Source organism: Lepidochelys kempii, chromosome 12 (genome assembly GCF_965140265.1).
Source record: "Lepidochelys kempii isolate rLepKem1 chromosome 12, rLepKem1.hap2, whole genome shotgun sequence".
Lineage (NCBI taxonomy): Eukaryota > Metazoa > Chordata > Testudines > Cheloniidae > Lepidochelys > Lepidochelys kempii.
The window spans coordinates 20,604,234-20,620,423 of record NC_133267.1 but is presented as its reverse complement, the minus strand read 5'-3'; the positions used below and the strand labels follow the sequence as shown (position 1 = coordinate 20,620,423).

General features: G+C 39.7%; 1 protein-coding gene across 8 annotated transcripts in view; it reads left to right on the top strand.

Moving 5' to 3' along the window:
* The window catches only part of C12H19orf12 (chromosome 12 C19orf12 homolog), an 83,452-nt gene that overhangs the window by 4,259 nt on the left and 63,003 nt on the right, over positions 1-16,190 (top strand). For 6 of the 8 annotated variants that reach the window (XR_012154495.1, XM_073307794.1, XM_073307790.1 and 3 more), the window contains exons 2-3: positions 10,034-10,210; positions 13,052-13,304. Coding sequence is in view for 7 of the 8 variants with exons in the window: in XM_073307794.1 (XP_073163895.1) it covers positions 10,051-10,210; positions 13,052-13,304 (413 nt within the window). In the remaining variant the exon portion in view is untranslated. Of the gene's footprint in view, positions 1-10,033; positions 10,211-13,051; positions 14,913-16,190 lie in introns of those variants that run through there. The other 2 variants (XM_073307792.1, XM_073307793.1) reach the window with 2 other exon arrangements.

Sequence of the window (16,190 nt, the reverse complement as noted above, 5' to 3'; positions counted from 1 at the left end):
ATGTAAATCACGATTAAAATCAGTAGTTTAAATCACTTTGATTTAAAGCAATCCAGCCTGATGCAGACATGCTGTTTGCAGAAGTGTTAATATTTTAACTGGATGGCTTTTCTTGACTATTTTTAAAATAATGTTTGAATTACAATGCAGGTACTGATTAGCTGTTACAAAATCCACTTTTGAAAACTGGTAAGTAAGCAGTTCTGTTAATCTTGTTCCTGAATCACTCCACACGTGCTCACTGACCAGGGACTGAGAGTCTCAGGTGTGGGGATCTAGCATAGTACTGATGAGGTGTCAGAATTAGTTTCAGTTACTAGAATTCACATCTAACTTGGCAGGACAGGTGAGCCTGGGAAGGGAACTGGTGTGTGGAATAGGGAAGGCTTGTGACTCTCAATATGCTACATGTGCACTCAAACCCCATTGTTGATATCTTCACATACGACATTTTCAGAATTAGTACCTTCCTATTTTCATCAGGTGTCCATAGTAATAAAGAATATTGCCAGAAGAGAAGTAATAGGGGCAAATTATTGAAATGTGTCTTCACATGAATAACTTTGTCTATTGAAATACAGTAAATTTCACTTGTAAAGGTTTTTGGATGAGAGAACCAGTTGAGGTGATTGTCTTAGCCATTTTAGGTGTAGATCTTTCAGAACTTCCAGAATCTATCAGTGCATTTTTATAATAAAGTGCCATATTATTATGGTATCGATAGTGTCCTTGGAAGAATTATCTGGCAGTCCTACCTGCCTCTTTCAGGGCATCGTTTTGGTTGTGTAATGGAAATACACCTCTACCCTGATATAATGCGACCCGATATAACACAAATTCGGATATAACACGGTAAAGCAGTGCTCTGGGGGGCAGGGCTGCGTGGGTGTGGTGGATCAAAGCAAGTTTCGATATAACGCGGTTTCACCTATAACGTGGTAAGATTTTTTGGCTCCCAAGGACAGCATTCTGTCAGGGTAGAGGTGTATTTGAATTAGGTATCTTGTTGTAGAAGTGGCTTAAAACCTCTTAGTGAATAATGTTGTGTAATTTAACAACCTGATTTTGAGGCTTCATTAGAGTTTAATATTCAGGACCACACATTTGGTGTTTAACAAAAAAGCTTGTTTGTTTGTTTTTTAAAAGCATAACTTCATTTGTGTGTGAGCTGTCTGCCTTGGCTTTAATGAGCGTGCTTTTTTTGTATTACCTAACCTGCAAAAGCAGCTCGCTACTTCTGTTGAATTAATGTTAGTTAAAAAGTAGAACTTAAATGGGATCAACAGCTGTGGCTCTGGTTATTATGTCTGTAATTGTTCATTGCTCTTCATTCCCAGAGATTACTCCTAAGGCAACTGCCATGTATTTCATGACCCAGATTTTACATACATTTAAAGCTCAACATATACAGGTTATTGGATTTTTTTTTTTTTTTTGAGATGGTTGAAGGTTTAAAATCAAATTCTCTAGCTTGGAGTCATTTAGAATTCTTCCTATTGTGTGTAACACCTACACAGAGCAGCAGATTTGCTCTATCTACTTTCTTATCATTTGTCTACTGATGTAGCTGACTGAGATCTACAACACAAGGGCGGGGAGTCTCTGGGTGCTGTTTCTGTTGTTAGAGTATTGCTTTGAGTCTCTCTCTCTGTGAATTGCTTTGAGAACAGACTCTGTCTTAGAATGTACTAACACAATTAGCAGCTTGCAAGTTTCACACACAGAGGGAGAGAAACAGCACCAAAAACCAAGAGACCTCTTAATTAGTAATACCCTGGAATTTAAACTCTGGGGAATCAAACTCATTTGTGGTTTTAATACAGAACTTCTTTAATATGATCCAACAAGCTCCCAGCCACCACGGGTGGCAAGAGGGACCCCCACTGTTCCCAGCCCCTGCTGATGGCAGGGGGGATCCCTGCCACCACAGGCAGCAAGAGGGACTGCTGGAGCTCCTGGCTGCTGTTGGTGGCAGGAGGACCCCAGCAGCTCCCAGCCACAGCGGGGGACCCTGGAGCTCCCAGTGCGCCCTCTTCTCCCCCCCAGCTGCCCAGCCTATCCATTTTGTCTTGGGTATTTTTAGTAAAAGTCACAGACAGGTCACGGCTTCCGTGAATTTTTCATTATTGCCCGTGACCTATCTGTGACAAAAACTTAGCCTTATGGATAACAAATACATTCGCTGGAAACAGCGTCTTCTGCTTCAGCACCCTAATTCTCCAACAGAGTAACAAAGAAAAAAGAAATCAACAATCAGAATGACTTCTGAAGATGTGGCCAGCTATCAAGGTGTACATGCTCTACTGTCAAATACTAATACTAAATATATGTGGCATTCTACAAGTGTGTATATGTAATAGCATATGTGTTTTAATAGGTCCACAGCTCTTACATGTCTGAGTCTTACCAAATAAATCCTGAACTCCATCAGATTTGTGAATAGGGTAGATGGTGCAATATACTCACAAACTAATCTGGTAAGTAGTTTGACAGAGCAGAAATAAGTGCTTTTTTCATAGTACCTTCAAGGATTTCCTTGGGGCCACTAATGCTTAACAGTAAGCACAAGCTTCAGCATTTTGCAGGATTGGGGCCATTGTGCTGATCACCTTGCTCAGTCAAGCCCTAAAAGAGAGAAAACAAGTATTAAAATCCTTTATAATCACAGTCTTACTGTGGAGGGACCAAAGAGCTCCCAAGTTTCACTGAAAAAGAATGTCTAGATTTGCTTGAATTCCATATTTCTTTTCTGCTTCAGACCTTGAGATCTGACCTCTGCTGTCACTGTGCTAACGCTAATATTTTTTACTCAGTCTTTATTATAGCCATGCCTGATAGTACTGCCATATTTGAAGTTTATCAGAGTTTTCATTATTGTCGTACAATTTTTCTGGTTTTGTGAGAGCAGTCTTTCTCTGCACCCTCAATCTCCTCTTTGCTTGGACCTGAGTGTTGGAGCTTCTTTTTCCTTCCATCAGAGAAACCATAGAACTGTGCACCGTCATCTGTACTGCTTGAGGTGTGATAACCATTGTGAGATAACATTGCTCTTAGTGTTACTTGCCTGTGTAGTCTAAAGGATGTCACAGTTCACTTTACAAATTGTAGGCGCTGACCTAGCACACTTGGTCTTATTTTAATTTATTTGGTTTAAGGAACAGTTTAAGAAAGTCAGCCTGTTGACTGACAGACACCTATATAAGTCATATTCTCAGGTGAACTACTGTCTGATTTAAGTAGCTGGTCGTGTATATTATTGGGTCACTTGCTGGGGTGAGGACGTGGTCAGGTCTTGTATTTCTAATTAGATTAGTCAATTCTGTATATTACCCTGGAGACTCAGTCCAATTTTCAAAGACAAATTTCTCAAATTGTGCTTGAAACGTATGCTGGGAATGCCTGCCTGGCCATACCCAATCTTTTAAACCTTTGGTGTTCTGTTAGGAACCACTGGAGCTTTCTTCCACCGTTCATATTTCCTGGAATAAAAAGACATGGTAACAATGGACCTCAAGCCAATATTGCTAACTAGGGCCTGATTTATCTATTTAGATACTTGCATGACCTCTATCACTGTGGTATTAGAGTGCCTAACACATAATTAAAAAGAGAAATAACAATAATGCTCTCCTTTTTTCCCCTTCACAACCTGGAGGAGAAATAGCTTGATTAGTTTATAGAGTTTCTCTTTGCTTGCTTATGTGAGTTGGTTGTGGGCCTGTGAGAAGAAATCGTTGGGGGAATGCTAATTTGAAGAAGTTAGTTTTGCATTTGGCTGCAAAAGTGTGGAGGCTTGTGGTCATTCTGATCTTTTGTGGGAGTGATCTCCATAGCTCAGATCCAGCTCCTGGAAAAGTTCTCTCCTTCACTAACAAGCTTCCACACTTGGTCCACATTGAATGTAGCTCTTTTTGAGACATCAAGATGATGGTGGGAGAGGTGTTTAGCTAGTATGTGTGACATACCCAGGGTACCAGCTGGACTGTTGAACAGCTGGGTCCCCCTCAATTCTCCAACCTGGGGCATCTTTTACACTGCTTCACTGTGAGAGCAACTACTCCTGGTCTGCCCACACACAACCTCCATGCAGATTACTTCCAGCTATACTTGGGCCCTACCACATTCACAGCCATGAAAATGTGTTGCAGACTGTGAAATCTGGTCTCCTCCCATGAAATCTGGTCTTTTGTGTGCCTTTACCCTATCCTATACAGACTTCATGGGGGGAGACCAGCGTTCCTCTAATTGGGGTCCTGAGCCAAAAGGGAGTTGCAGGGAGGTGACAAGGTTATTTTAGGGGGGTCATGGTATTGTCACCCGTACTTCGGTGCTGCCTTCAGAGCTGAGCAGCCCAGAGAGCAGCGGCTGTTGGCTGGGCACCCAGCTCTGAAGGCAACGCCCTGCCAGCAGCAGCTCAAAATGGTGGCAATACCATACCATGCCACCCTTCTGCGCTGCTGCCTTCAGAGCTGGGCAGACGGACAGTGGCAGCCACTGACTGAGGGCCAAATTCTGCAGGGAGCAGCGCAGAAGTAAGTGTGGTAATACCATACCATGCCATCCTTGCTTCTGCTGGTGGCGGCTCTGCCTTCAGAGCTGGGCTCCTGGCCAGCAGCTGCTGCTTCCCAACTGGCTAGCTCTGAAGGCAGCACTGCTGCGAGCAGCAGCGCAGAAGTAAGGGTAGCAGTACCACAAACCCCCCTACAATAACCTTACGACTTCCCCGGCCTTCCCGTCCACTCCCCAACTCCTTTTTGGATCAGGACCCCTACAGTTACAACACTGTGAAATTTCAGATTTAAGTAGCTGAAATAATGAAATTTCTGATTTTTAAAATCCTGTGACCATGAAATTGACCAAAATGGACCATGAATTTGATAGGGCCCTAGCTATGTTGTATGAGTGCTATAGCCAGCCGCTCTTGAATTACACTGCAGAGCAACACCAGCAAATTCCCACGTCCAGACTTTTCCTCAGAAATGTGCATCTTGTACTGCCCAGCCCTCTCCTGAGCTACACAAGCTCATGTGAAGTCCGTCATTTTATTAATAGAAAATGATGTGCACAAATCCTGTTACCCCAGCTGAAGTTTCCCCAAACACTTCAATCCAAGCACACTGGTTGATACAGCAATAAAACAAATTTATCAACTACAGAAGGAGAGATTGCAAGTGACTACAAGTAATGAGGCACAAAAGTTATAATTAGGTACAAGTAAATAAAAGGTAAAATGCAACTAATACCTAACTTAAGTGAATTCAGAACACCACATGTCTCTCAGAAGGCTGAACTCCTTTCAGTCAGGATCTCTATTCCCAGTCCAAGGCTATTTCCTGTATTCAGGTGTTCTCGATGTTGTTAATAGAGATGAAGGGAGAGACCATTTGGGGCATCCCCCATTTTTTTATCTTTTCGTCTTCCTTGAGGATCATCTCCAGTTGGGGTTCAGGAGACAGTCTGTGGGGATGGGAATCTCCAGCTGTTTCTGTGCCAAGATGTCACACCCTTTCTCCTGCCAAAGAATGGCCATTTAATCAGATGATGGTCTATTTGATTTTATTGACACCTAGCTGAGGAAACTGGTTTGTGGCTGCTCTTAGTAATATCCAGGGATCCTAGTTTTCCAAGCTTAAAAAAACCAAAATACTCCGATTTAAAAAAAAAAAAATTTCCTTGATTAAAATGAAATGTTGAACTTTAGTTTCTCTAGCCGCTATATATATGTATCTGTTGAACACAGTGTTTTATTGATATATGGTAGAACCCCATTTATCCATCTCCCCATATTTACTGAACCATTAGCTGACATCTGGAACCCCAGCCACTATCAGCCCTGGGTGGGCTGGGGCTCTGGCTGTCAGCCCTGCTGCACAGGATTGGTCGCCCGAGACACGTTCCTCCCCCCATCTTAAAATAAGGGATAGAATGCTCTTTGCCAATTCTCCTGATTATTCAAAAATTTTATTATCTGATCTGGCCCTGGTCCCAGTTAGATTGGATAAATGGAGTTCATCTGTAAATTTAAAGCTCTTTTTCAGAAATCAAGCAAAAGAGGGTGAGGTTGCATGCATTGAACAAGTGGCACTGGTACTTACATTAACTACTAACAATTTTATTGAATGTTTTTATTTTTTCACAAAATGCAAAACCTAAAGATTCTCTGTAAAACTTCAAATTCTGTGTTTTTTCTGTGGCAGATGGATTTCTAGGATTCCTGGTAATATCATACAGTAGAATCTTATAACTTTACATACAGTTTTGCTACACACATTTTACCGGGACAGTAACGATCAGCAAGTTGTGAGGTTTCGAATGATACCTCACAAGGCATACTTTGTACAGAATTTATGATCGCCTTGAAAAAGGAATGAACATAGGGGTTCAGTGTGTCATAGTATGGCCACGCAGGACGGAATCCTTGAGGAGGCCAAAAGGACACCCAAACTGCACATTGGGGGCTGTATGCTGTTTAAATTAGACATAAAGGAGATTTAGAGAGCTGTTTGTTGCAGTTACTTCCTGTCAAGGGGCCTTGTGGGACACCTCAGGGTGAGGGGTTTGGAGTTGGAGGAACAGGTGTCCTCAATAAGTCTCTGGATTTGGGAAGGGGAAGGCCATTTCAAGGAGTTTCCATTCACTCCTGAGGCTTGTTGAGAGTTTGACAGGGCTATTTGATGACTGATAACAGGAGATGCTGCAGGGAGGTCAGCAGGATGTATGTACATGTGCTTCTCTTGTCGATGGGCAGGAGGAAAGCACAGAAACTGGCAATACTTGAGGGTTCTCAGTATCAGTCCAGACTGTATCCCTAATTCTCAGGCCTTCATTCAGGGTGAAATTTGGTTACCTTGAATTCAGCAATCAACTTTCACAAGATGAAGCCTGGTAATTCATATTATTCACCCTGCCAGCCAGGGTGGATTTGATTTCAATCAAATTGATTTAAATAATGATTTAAATCACTAGTCAGGAAGACTCAGTTTAATAATGGATTTCTACACAAAAGTGCATTCTTGTTGGTTGTTATGACCTTAATATATATTCTTCACAACTCAGATAGATGTAGGTTTCATTTTTAGAAGGTACACACTATACACTTTTAAAGTGATTTAATTTGAAAACTTTTCAGATTAGTTTTACAGCTATATCAGAAAATGAATGATTGGTTATTTCATTTACCAAAAGGTAATTGAAGCAGATATTTATGAAGTCACTCAGAGGTAAACTATCTTCAATTCAACAGGTTAATCCTTAATATTTGGAGGATTTTCTTGCCATGCTGTATTAGGAGGAGAACATCACCAGACAGACATTTAAACTGTTTTATTTAACTAAAACAACAACGTTAGGTATTCTGGATATATAATATTTTAACAAAACAAGCATATGAATTTTTGAATTTAGTTAAACATTCAAGTTTTTTAAAATCAGGTTTGTTTTTGTTAAAATAGTTTTTAACTGAAATAGTTAAATGAATTTTTTTTTAAAAGCAACAAAAATTAAATTGACTGTGTCAGCCAGGTCAACATGAGAAACTTAAAACATTGGCTTCTGCAGCTAACTCAGTCGTCTTCACCTTCATTTTCCTGTTTGTTCATAATCTGGAAAAGAAAAACAAGCGTTTCTGCTCTTTCAGGTCCCAAATGATTTCTCAATTTGGAACAAATTAGTCCAAAGGAAGAAAATATTCTTTCTACACCGGCAGAAGAAGCTACAGTTGTTAAAAGTGAGATTACCACTTCAACAGTCTCTGAGTCCAAGTGCTTAAGTGACTTCCACCAGTTTGCTGGTGTGACTTTCTTTGAAACATCATCAGCAAACATATATTTCTTGAATGGTTCTTATTCCCAAACTGGGTGTTTTTTACAGCCTGCTGCCATTATAGGTTTTCCCTTCTAGTGAGAGAATGGTATGGTAGATCTCAAATCAATAAAGGCTGCACTCAGAAAGACCTCAAGACTTCTGGAATATGCTGCTCAAACAGTTCCACTTTTGTTTCCCTCCCTTCTCACATTTATCTCCAGACTTCTTCTCCTTGTCCAGATGTATTCTGTTCCCGACAATAGTCTATTCATTGAACTTTTTGAAACTTTGCACTTTTAGAGGGAGGTAAGGGATTGACTCTGTGTACACAAATTTGCAGATGGACAATAGGGTTGAGGTCTGTTATAGCTCACCTCTATATATTATTTCTTTAAAAACATTTTTGCTGTTAACGAGCATGTTATCTCTGGAGTTGCAAATCCACAGTTTGAGAACTGCAAACCTAAGCATCTCTGATGGTATCTTCTAGACTGAGCACTGAGTCCCATTGGGTAGATAAAGATTAACCTAAATAATCTGTACAGAAGCCCCTAGAACCTCATAAGATTGGGTCCTTAATCCATGAACTATTGGAACTCATTTACAAAACTTTTTTTAAACATTACTTGAATATATTCTCATACTATAGAATTAAAATTTATAATCTTTATTGCATGATGAGAGATCTTTGAGCTATAATGTATCTTAATTAAAACTATCTTTAGATAGGTTTTTTTCCTCAAAGCATTTTATCAAAATCTGTTTTAAATAAAATCATTAATTTTTATCTACCCTGCTGCCAGCTGTTGCTCCTCATCTAGAAACTACTTTTACTGTTTATCACTGCACCAGGATGAAAAGTTCAGTCTTCAGTCTACTTCTCTATGCAACAGTCTCATTGAGAAGACAATTAAGAATATATGTAGATGTAGAAGCAATGTATGTCAGTACAGTGCATCTGAGCAATATATAGAATACAGTAATACAGTAGTGCATGGAAACTTCTTTATTTAGACACAGACAAAGAACACATAGAGAAACAGTAATATTTAAAAATATATATTAAAGTATTTCCCCTGCCTTATACATACCCAGTAGCATCTTGTGGTAAACAGTAGATTTTACATTTGCCTAAAATTGCATAAAGTGCTGCTGGTGGCTCAGTGGCTACCTCCCAAAACTTACAAATGTTAATTATAATGCACCCTGTATGCCCTACATCTGCCCTTGGCCCTCACCCATGTCGATAAATTAGGCACATGCTCCAACCCATGTCATTTCTGTACCTTCCTGGCCTGACATCAATTAATTTCAGCCTCATATCTCACCTACCTCCTAGCCCCCTTTCATTTCCACATCACACCCCTTAACCCCCACCCCATCTACCTCTTTCACCTCCGGTATCCTCCTGCAGCTCTGGGGGCTCCTTTTCACACACTCCCTCACTTGTAGGCTTGGATGAGGCAGCTGCAGTGAATCAACACCTAGATTGTAAAATGCTTTGGGGCAGTGACTGTTTGTTGTTCTGTTTTTACGGCACCAAGCTCAATAAGGTCAAATCCCCTGACTGGGGCTCTTATGTACTAGCATAATATGAACATTTTTCATTGCCCTCGTAAATGTTACAGAAAGGGATCTTCATTATGAAATGGCTTTCAAATTTGAAGTTAAGGTGAAAAAAAAATCTCACTTCTCTCTGACACTCTTTACTTCCACTTCTACATCTACAGGGCCTGTCTTTACAAGAAAGTAAGGAATTGACTTGTTAAATGTATATTACGCACACACAAACCTTCATTGAAAAATACGCTATTAATGTTGCAAAGTTAGGAAATGCCAGAATTAAGGATGCCTGTAAATTATAATCTTCTGATCATAACTTGATGTAAGACCGAATCATTGCCTGTTTCTTTTCTCACATGTAGCTGTTGGCAACACTGAATGGACATGACAGTTGTTTAAGGCTAAAGACAACACCCTATACAAATAGGCAGAACATTTAAAAATGTTTCGTTACTGTGATTGTGACCAGATTAAAAAATCTGCACAAAACCAAATACGTTTGGAAGTATGCAACACCTGTCACCTGTTTCTTTTGCTTTTCATTGCTGCATTCCTGTTTCATTGCTATTTGCAAAACTTTTGGTCTCTGTTTTCTTTTGGAAGAAGAAATGTTATTCCAAGAGCTGATCCTTTTTTATAAACTTGACCTTAAAATATATCTTTTCAGGGTCCTAACTAGCCAAGATGCCGATCGACGTTCATGATGTGATGCACCTATTGTGCCGTATCTCTGAGGAGAGGAAGATGAAGGCTGCTGTCAGGCATTCTGGACGAGGAGCTCTAGTAGCGGGTGCAACAGCATTTGTTGGGGGCTTAATGGGTGGTCCACCTGGAATAGCTGTAGGTAAATACACTCTACCATACAAGGAAAGATGGTTTGGCTCATAATAAGATGAGGTGTTGAACTAGGGAATTAAAGAATTGATGTGTGATGTGGTTTAACTAGATGGTAAAGCAGGTTTTCATAATACTTTCTGACAGTGAAAAGATACTCTATGCCGAGTGCTTCGGCTTAAATTCATGGCTGATGTGGAGCCCCGTGAAGGAACTGTTGTTAGATCATTTCCTACAGACCTTTGATAAATAGAGAAAAATGGGTTGGAGATTCCCAATTTTACCCCTTAAGGAAATGTATTTTATTTGGGTATAAAGTGAGGGGGAGGAAATCTTCCCAGTCTAACCATATCAAGGGGCATGAGAATCCTTCCTTAATAAAAAATATCCTCCTGACAGTAAGGTTTTATTTATTTAAAATTTTGTAGTGTGCTTGTTATCATGCTGGATATATTTAGTTTTTTCAGAGTCCCATGTTCCCTGTCAATTAGCGTTTCTCTGTATAACAAAAATGATACTAAAGCCCTGAGCTTAGTTGCAATGAGAGATACAGAAGAGAAAATTCCAGATATCTCCTTTATTAATAACCTTTTGTGGCGTTAAAGCTAGATTACTACTGATGTCACTTGTGCCCTAATCCTTCAAACACTTGAGCCACGCGTGTACATTTAGTCGCATGAGCAGTCCCATACACCTCAATGGGAATACTTACATGAGTAAAGTTGTACATCTGCTCGTGTGTTTGAATAATTGGGGCCCAAGTGACTTCATTCATAAACTAGCTTTAATGCCACAAAAGGGCATTGTAGAAATACAAAATAAACATATAACAGCACAGCCGGAGATACAAAGAGAAACTGTAAAGCTACCAACATTACAAACACCCATCTTAATTAATTATCAGAAAAAAGTCTTGTTACAAAGATGCTACTAAACTTTTCAGTAAGAAATAGGTAAAACCAAATGGTTGTAAGAAATTTATAATATCGAGACCAGTAGGAAGTACTAAGAAGAATGTAGCTGTCCAAATACTTAAAAAACTGGAATTATAGAAATCATCAAATGAAACCAACCTGTTACAGCCACAAATAAATTTTAAAAAAAAAAGGGACAGCTACCTTAAAACTAAAAGGTGCATTGTCCTATATACCCCAGTTTAAGTGACTGTCTTCCTGTCATAGCTGCTAGGGACATTGCAACAAGTGCATTGTTTGGAAGGGAGACTGAGTGCTTGTGTGTCCTTGTCTGTATGCAGCTGTAACTGAATCAGAGGACTCTGATTTTATCTAGATTATTACACTGTAGAAGTAAGTGACCTGTGACTGAACATTCTAAAGTTTTAGCTTGATTATGGAGGCACTTTTAGTTAAGTTTTAGCAGGAATATGCACTAATTATGGTGTAGATGGGTCCTTGGCTGCATTATTCTTTTACTGTAAGCTGGACAGGAGAGTTGTCATTATCCCTGGCTGTGAGGAAGTCATATGATGAGTTCCCCTGCTGTATTTGCCCCCTGAGAAATGTGCAGTTTATCTTGCTTTCCAGTGCCTAGATCAGTTGCTTGGATCCCTTTGAGGGGAGTGAATTGGTGAATGTTAACTGAAGAAAACAAATGATTGTGTAAGAAATCTTCCAGTCTAAGAGCCACATCTGTGATTTTTATTTTTATTTTATTTATTTATTTTTTTCCATGTAGTGCTCCCTAAATCAGGTATTGATGATCTAATAAACGTGTGATGCAGATGAATGCAGCCATTGTAGGCTTTCAAGCATTTCACTAGCATCACCGGAAGAGTTGCAAGCTCAGTAAAATTTGCAAATTAAGAAATTTTTGTCTAGTGAAATGGGTATATAAATGATGATCTAGGAGCAGATCCTGAGAGTGAGGCTTCTGGAAGCTGAGGAGTGTGGTTTTGGAACCCATTTTGGAAACCTGAGGCAGCTAAGCTAACCAGGACATTCCTGGCAGTGGTGTAAATTATTCAAGACTTTACATTTGCTGTTTTATGTTAAAGAGAATTACTTTATAGTTTAGGATTGATTCCCTTTTGAAAGGGAGCACCCATTACAGATCTGTACTATTGAAACTTCCCCCTGGAGTAGGCACAATGATCACCTTGACAGCCGCATAGGATCTCCCACCCCCAGTATTCTTGGGAGGGGACAGATCAGCTCTATACAAAAGAGAAGAGCATGTTTTGGAATCCATGGTACTGCCTGACCAGTGAGAAAGTGCTGATTCAGTAATCAATAGGGTGACTGTCTCTAAATCAGTACTCCCCAAACTGCTGGGTTTGTTTCCTGTTTGGTATCATATAAGCACCAGCCATGCAGGGACTTTATGAAGGAACGAGAGTAATAAGGCCTGTTTAACAGAGGCAGAAAACGTGTACCGTGCTGTGGATTTGTAATGAGAGAGAGAAGTAAATTAATTTTGGCCACCAACGTATGATTTATCTCATGGTTTCCTTGACCAGAGGGCTTTATTTAAAAAATCTGTCTTATCCAGAATCTGTGATCTTCTCTCTTCTCCTGAAGAGACCAGTCAGGGCCATAAAGGATGATTTTTTTTTCACTGATTTAGGGCTTTAAGTTATTAGTACTGATTGTGTTAAGAATTGTTTTGCGATGGGAGCTGACTTAGTCTTGGAAACTCTTTTTGGCCACTTTTAACTTGTTTTATATATAACCATTAAAGTAAATGTGCCCTGGCCACTCAACTCTCTTCGTTAACTTCCGATAGCGACAGCAGCACCAGTGTTGTTTGAAGCCTGGTTATTGTTGGGTAGGGTTTGAAATTTAATAATTAAAAAGTGGAGACTGACTAATTACATCTTCATTGATTTTTCTAGGGGGTGCAGTTGGTGGTTTATTTGGTGCTTGGATGACTGCTGGACAGTTTAAGCCAATCCCTCAGATTATACTGGAACTGCCTCCTGCTGAGCAACAGAAGCTCTATGAAGATACCTTCGCTATTATCAGGAACTTAGACTGGACTGATGCTGCACAGTTGACTGCACTTGTAATGGGAAATGCCGCCCTCCAACAGAAGTTGGCAGCAGTGCTAATAAATTATCTTTCACATGAGCTAAGAGCAGAAATACGGTATGGAGAGTAAACCTTTTCAGAGTGTGTTATTTCACTTTACAGTGAGGGGAATTTTATTTTGACAACTGTGATCTTTTATTTAACATAATGATTACTAGTTAGTGCAGCTAATTATAAAGTTAAGTAAATGCAGTAGGCAGATATAAATACTATTTTGGTTTTTGTGAATCTAGAATTAAATTACTGTATTATCTTAAACTGATTTGCTTTGCCGTTTAAAGTACTGTATATTGAAAACTGAAATCGAGATCATAAAGCATTAAAGGAGCTATGTTTCTCACACCAACTATCATTGGGGAAAATTTTCAGTGTCACTGTAGTAACTTAGGCTCCTAGGTTCCACTTTTAAGAGGGATTTAAGCTCCAAAGTCACTTGGGCACTCTTGAAAATTTTACCCACTATCTACTCATGGACTGTGAAGGTTGCAAGAATGAAGGGACTGCTACTGAGACGTTAAATATCTTCTCAAACTTTTCTTCATTCCCTGCTACAACTTTATCCTAATTATTGAGTCTCTTATTCACATACAAGTCTAACAAATGCCTAGCTGAACCTTATTGCAACAGCTGGACAAAATGTGCACAGCTAGGTTGCTCCTACTATCCTTGTATGGAAAGGCTAGACTCAGAAGGCTGCTAAAATGGTTGTGGCTGGCATCTCCCATCCAATTGCAGAATTGGGGTTGTCATCTCAGCATTGGCTTGTAGAAGAAAAATGCTTTGCTCTGACTGAAATTTGTTGAATCTGAACTGCAGCTGTTAAGTGATACTTTCTTTAAAGTATTTTCAAGGTGTAGTAGTATAATCAACTAATGTTCAAATTAATTCTCTTTAAAGCCAGAGCTAACTTTTTTCTGTGCTGCAGTAGCACAATATATGTATGTCTTATGATAGAAAATAATGTACCCCTGCACCCTGATGGAATATCATGTTTTTATGTATTTTGCTTTAAAACAAATCAGGCACATCAGAACTGTGAACTGAAATATGAGCAAATATGAGGCACGTTGTTTTATTATGTCTAACTATTGAATAATGATTTCGGATGGTTTTCTACACATGTTGAAGCTGCAGTCTCTACATGAAATTATGCTTATCTTCTGATTTTCCACTATTTATATTGAAACGTAAGACAAGCTCACATATACGAAGTGTACAAAGGTGCCTTCTTTTATATGTAAAAATGTACAAGAAGTGAAATGGTTTTTATATTATATTCATTCCCGAGTAGCAAAATCAAAATAAATTTTTTTTTTTGGTCAGGCTTCTAAAATTTGCAATCTGGCTGGGGAAAGGTGTGTTTTATTGACAGTTTACCAAATGTGTTGGGTTTAGCTAATTTACTTTGTACAAATGTAACATGCTATGAGTAAGCCTGTTTTGATTTTCCCCTGCAGAGCTCATGGGCAAGCTTGAGTGTCACTGTCTTTAGTAGTAGTTTCCAGTAAAGTGGAAAGCCGAACAGAAGTGGATTATAACTGGAACAGTCTCAGTGCATAATAATACCAAAGCAGGAGAGTACAGTTTAATTTGCAGGGTGCTTGTAATATAGTTGGCTTTTTCGAAGGTTTTCGAATAAATGTAATCTTACATGTTTTCATACAATCTGGTATCTGTTTTAGAAATATCACTGTGCACAAGTTGGGCAAGCTGTAGAAAACTGTAAATTGAAGTAGTTGCCTTCATAGCCACAACACTTAAAATGAGAGATTGCCAAAGAGGGATAGCAAATGACAATGATTGGATAGTTCATGAGACACCTTTCACACCTTACAGCCTTTCACATCAGGATCATCAATTTAAATCCAGCCAAGATCAGTAGTAACTTGAGGGTAATTTGATATCTGGTTGTAAAGTGGTCCATGTAAAATAAGGTGCTGGCTTCAGTTCTTTTGTTCTAACAAAAATGCGTATGGCTTCAGCGTGCTTTACATTTTACGCATGGGGAAACTGAGGAACGGGTGGAGTGGCTTGTTGAAGGTCACTCAACAGATCAGTGGCAGAACCCACGTCCCCTGAGTCCTAGTCCAGCATGCTATTCACTAGGCCCCGCTGTCTCCTGGAGGCAGGTATCCCCATGATGGCTCTGATTCAGGACAACACTTAAATCATATTAACTTCAGTTGACTGTCGGGAATCAGAACCCGTTAAAAGCATCTTTGCTGGCAGCTGGAAAAGGTCCGTATGTAGACTGGACTACCCACAGGTTCCTCTTTCTCCCATAGACTTGAGGCGTATTGTTGGGGCAGAGTGTGACTATCTTTAATGGATTACTCTGGGCTCCAGGGCTGTCATTTTGCATCTCACAAACTGAAGTTTCCTAAGCACATCACTTTGTTTTATTATGCATTTCAATAATCTCAACCTGTTCTCCATCTCTCTCTGCTCCCAGCACAGTGACCCCACAGTTAGGGAGGTCTAATAGAGGCTCTGTTGTGATGTCAGAGCGTTCAGATGATTGAATGATCCCAATGGCTGAACACCCCCGGGTGTTGCTTATAACTTAATCACAATAACACACTGGGTTGCAGTGAACATAGATGAGTCATTTTTAAATAAGCAGATGACCAAAATCAAAACCTCTTGCAGCGCCAAAAGAAAGTGAGCTGAATTTTCTCAGCACCATCATCTAGTTCGAAGCACTGATGCAGATAAACTCCTGAAGGTAGTGAGACTGTCACTTGCCAAAAACCTAATTTGGCATTCAGAGCATATTATTACTTTTGATAGTGCACAAGAAGCAAAGAATGCAGCTCAATCTCTGTCCAACCTGAGTTTCTGGGGTTGGCAGTGAGAAAAATATCTTTCTACTTGTAAATTGAGAACACTTGATACGGAGAATGGAGTCATCAATGCCAATTTTACAGAGTCCCTTTTAAAAGT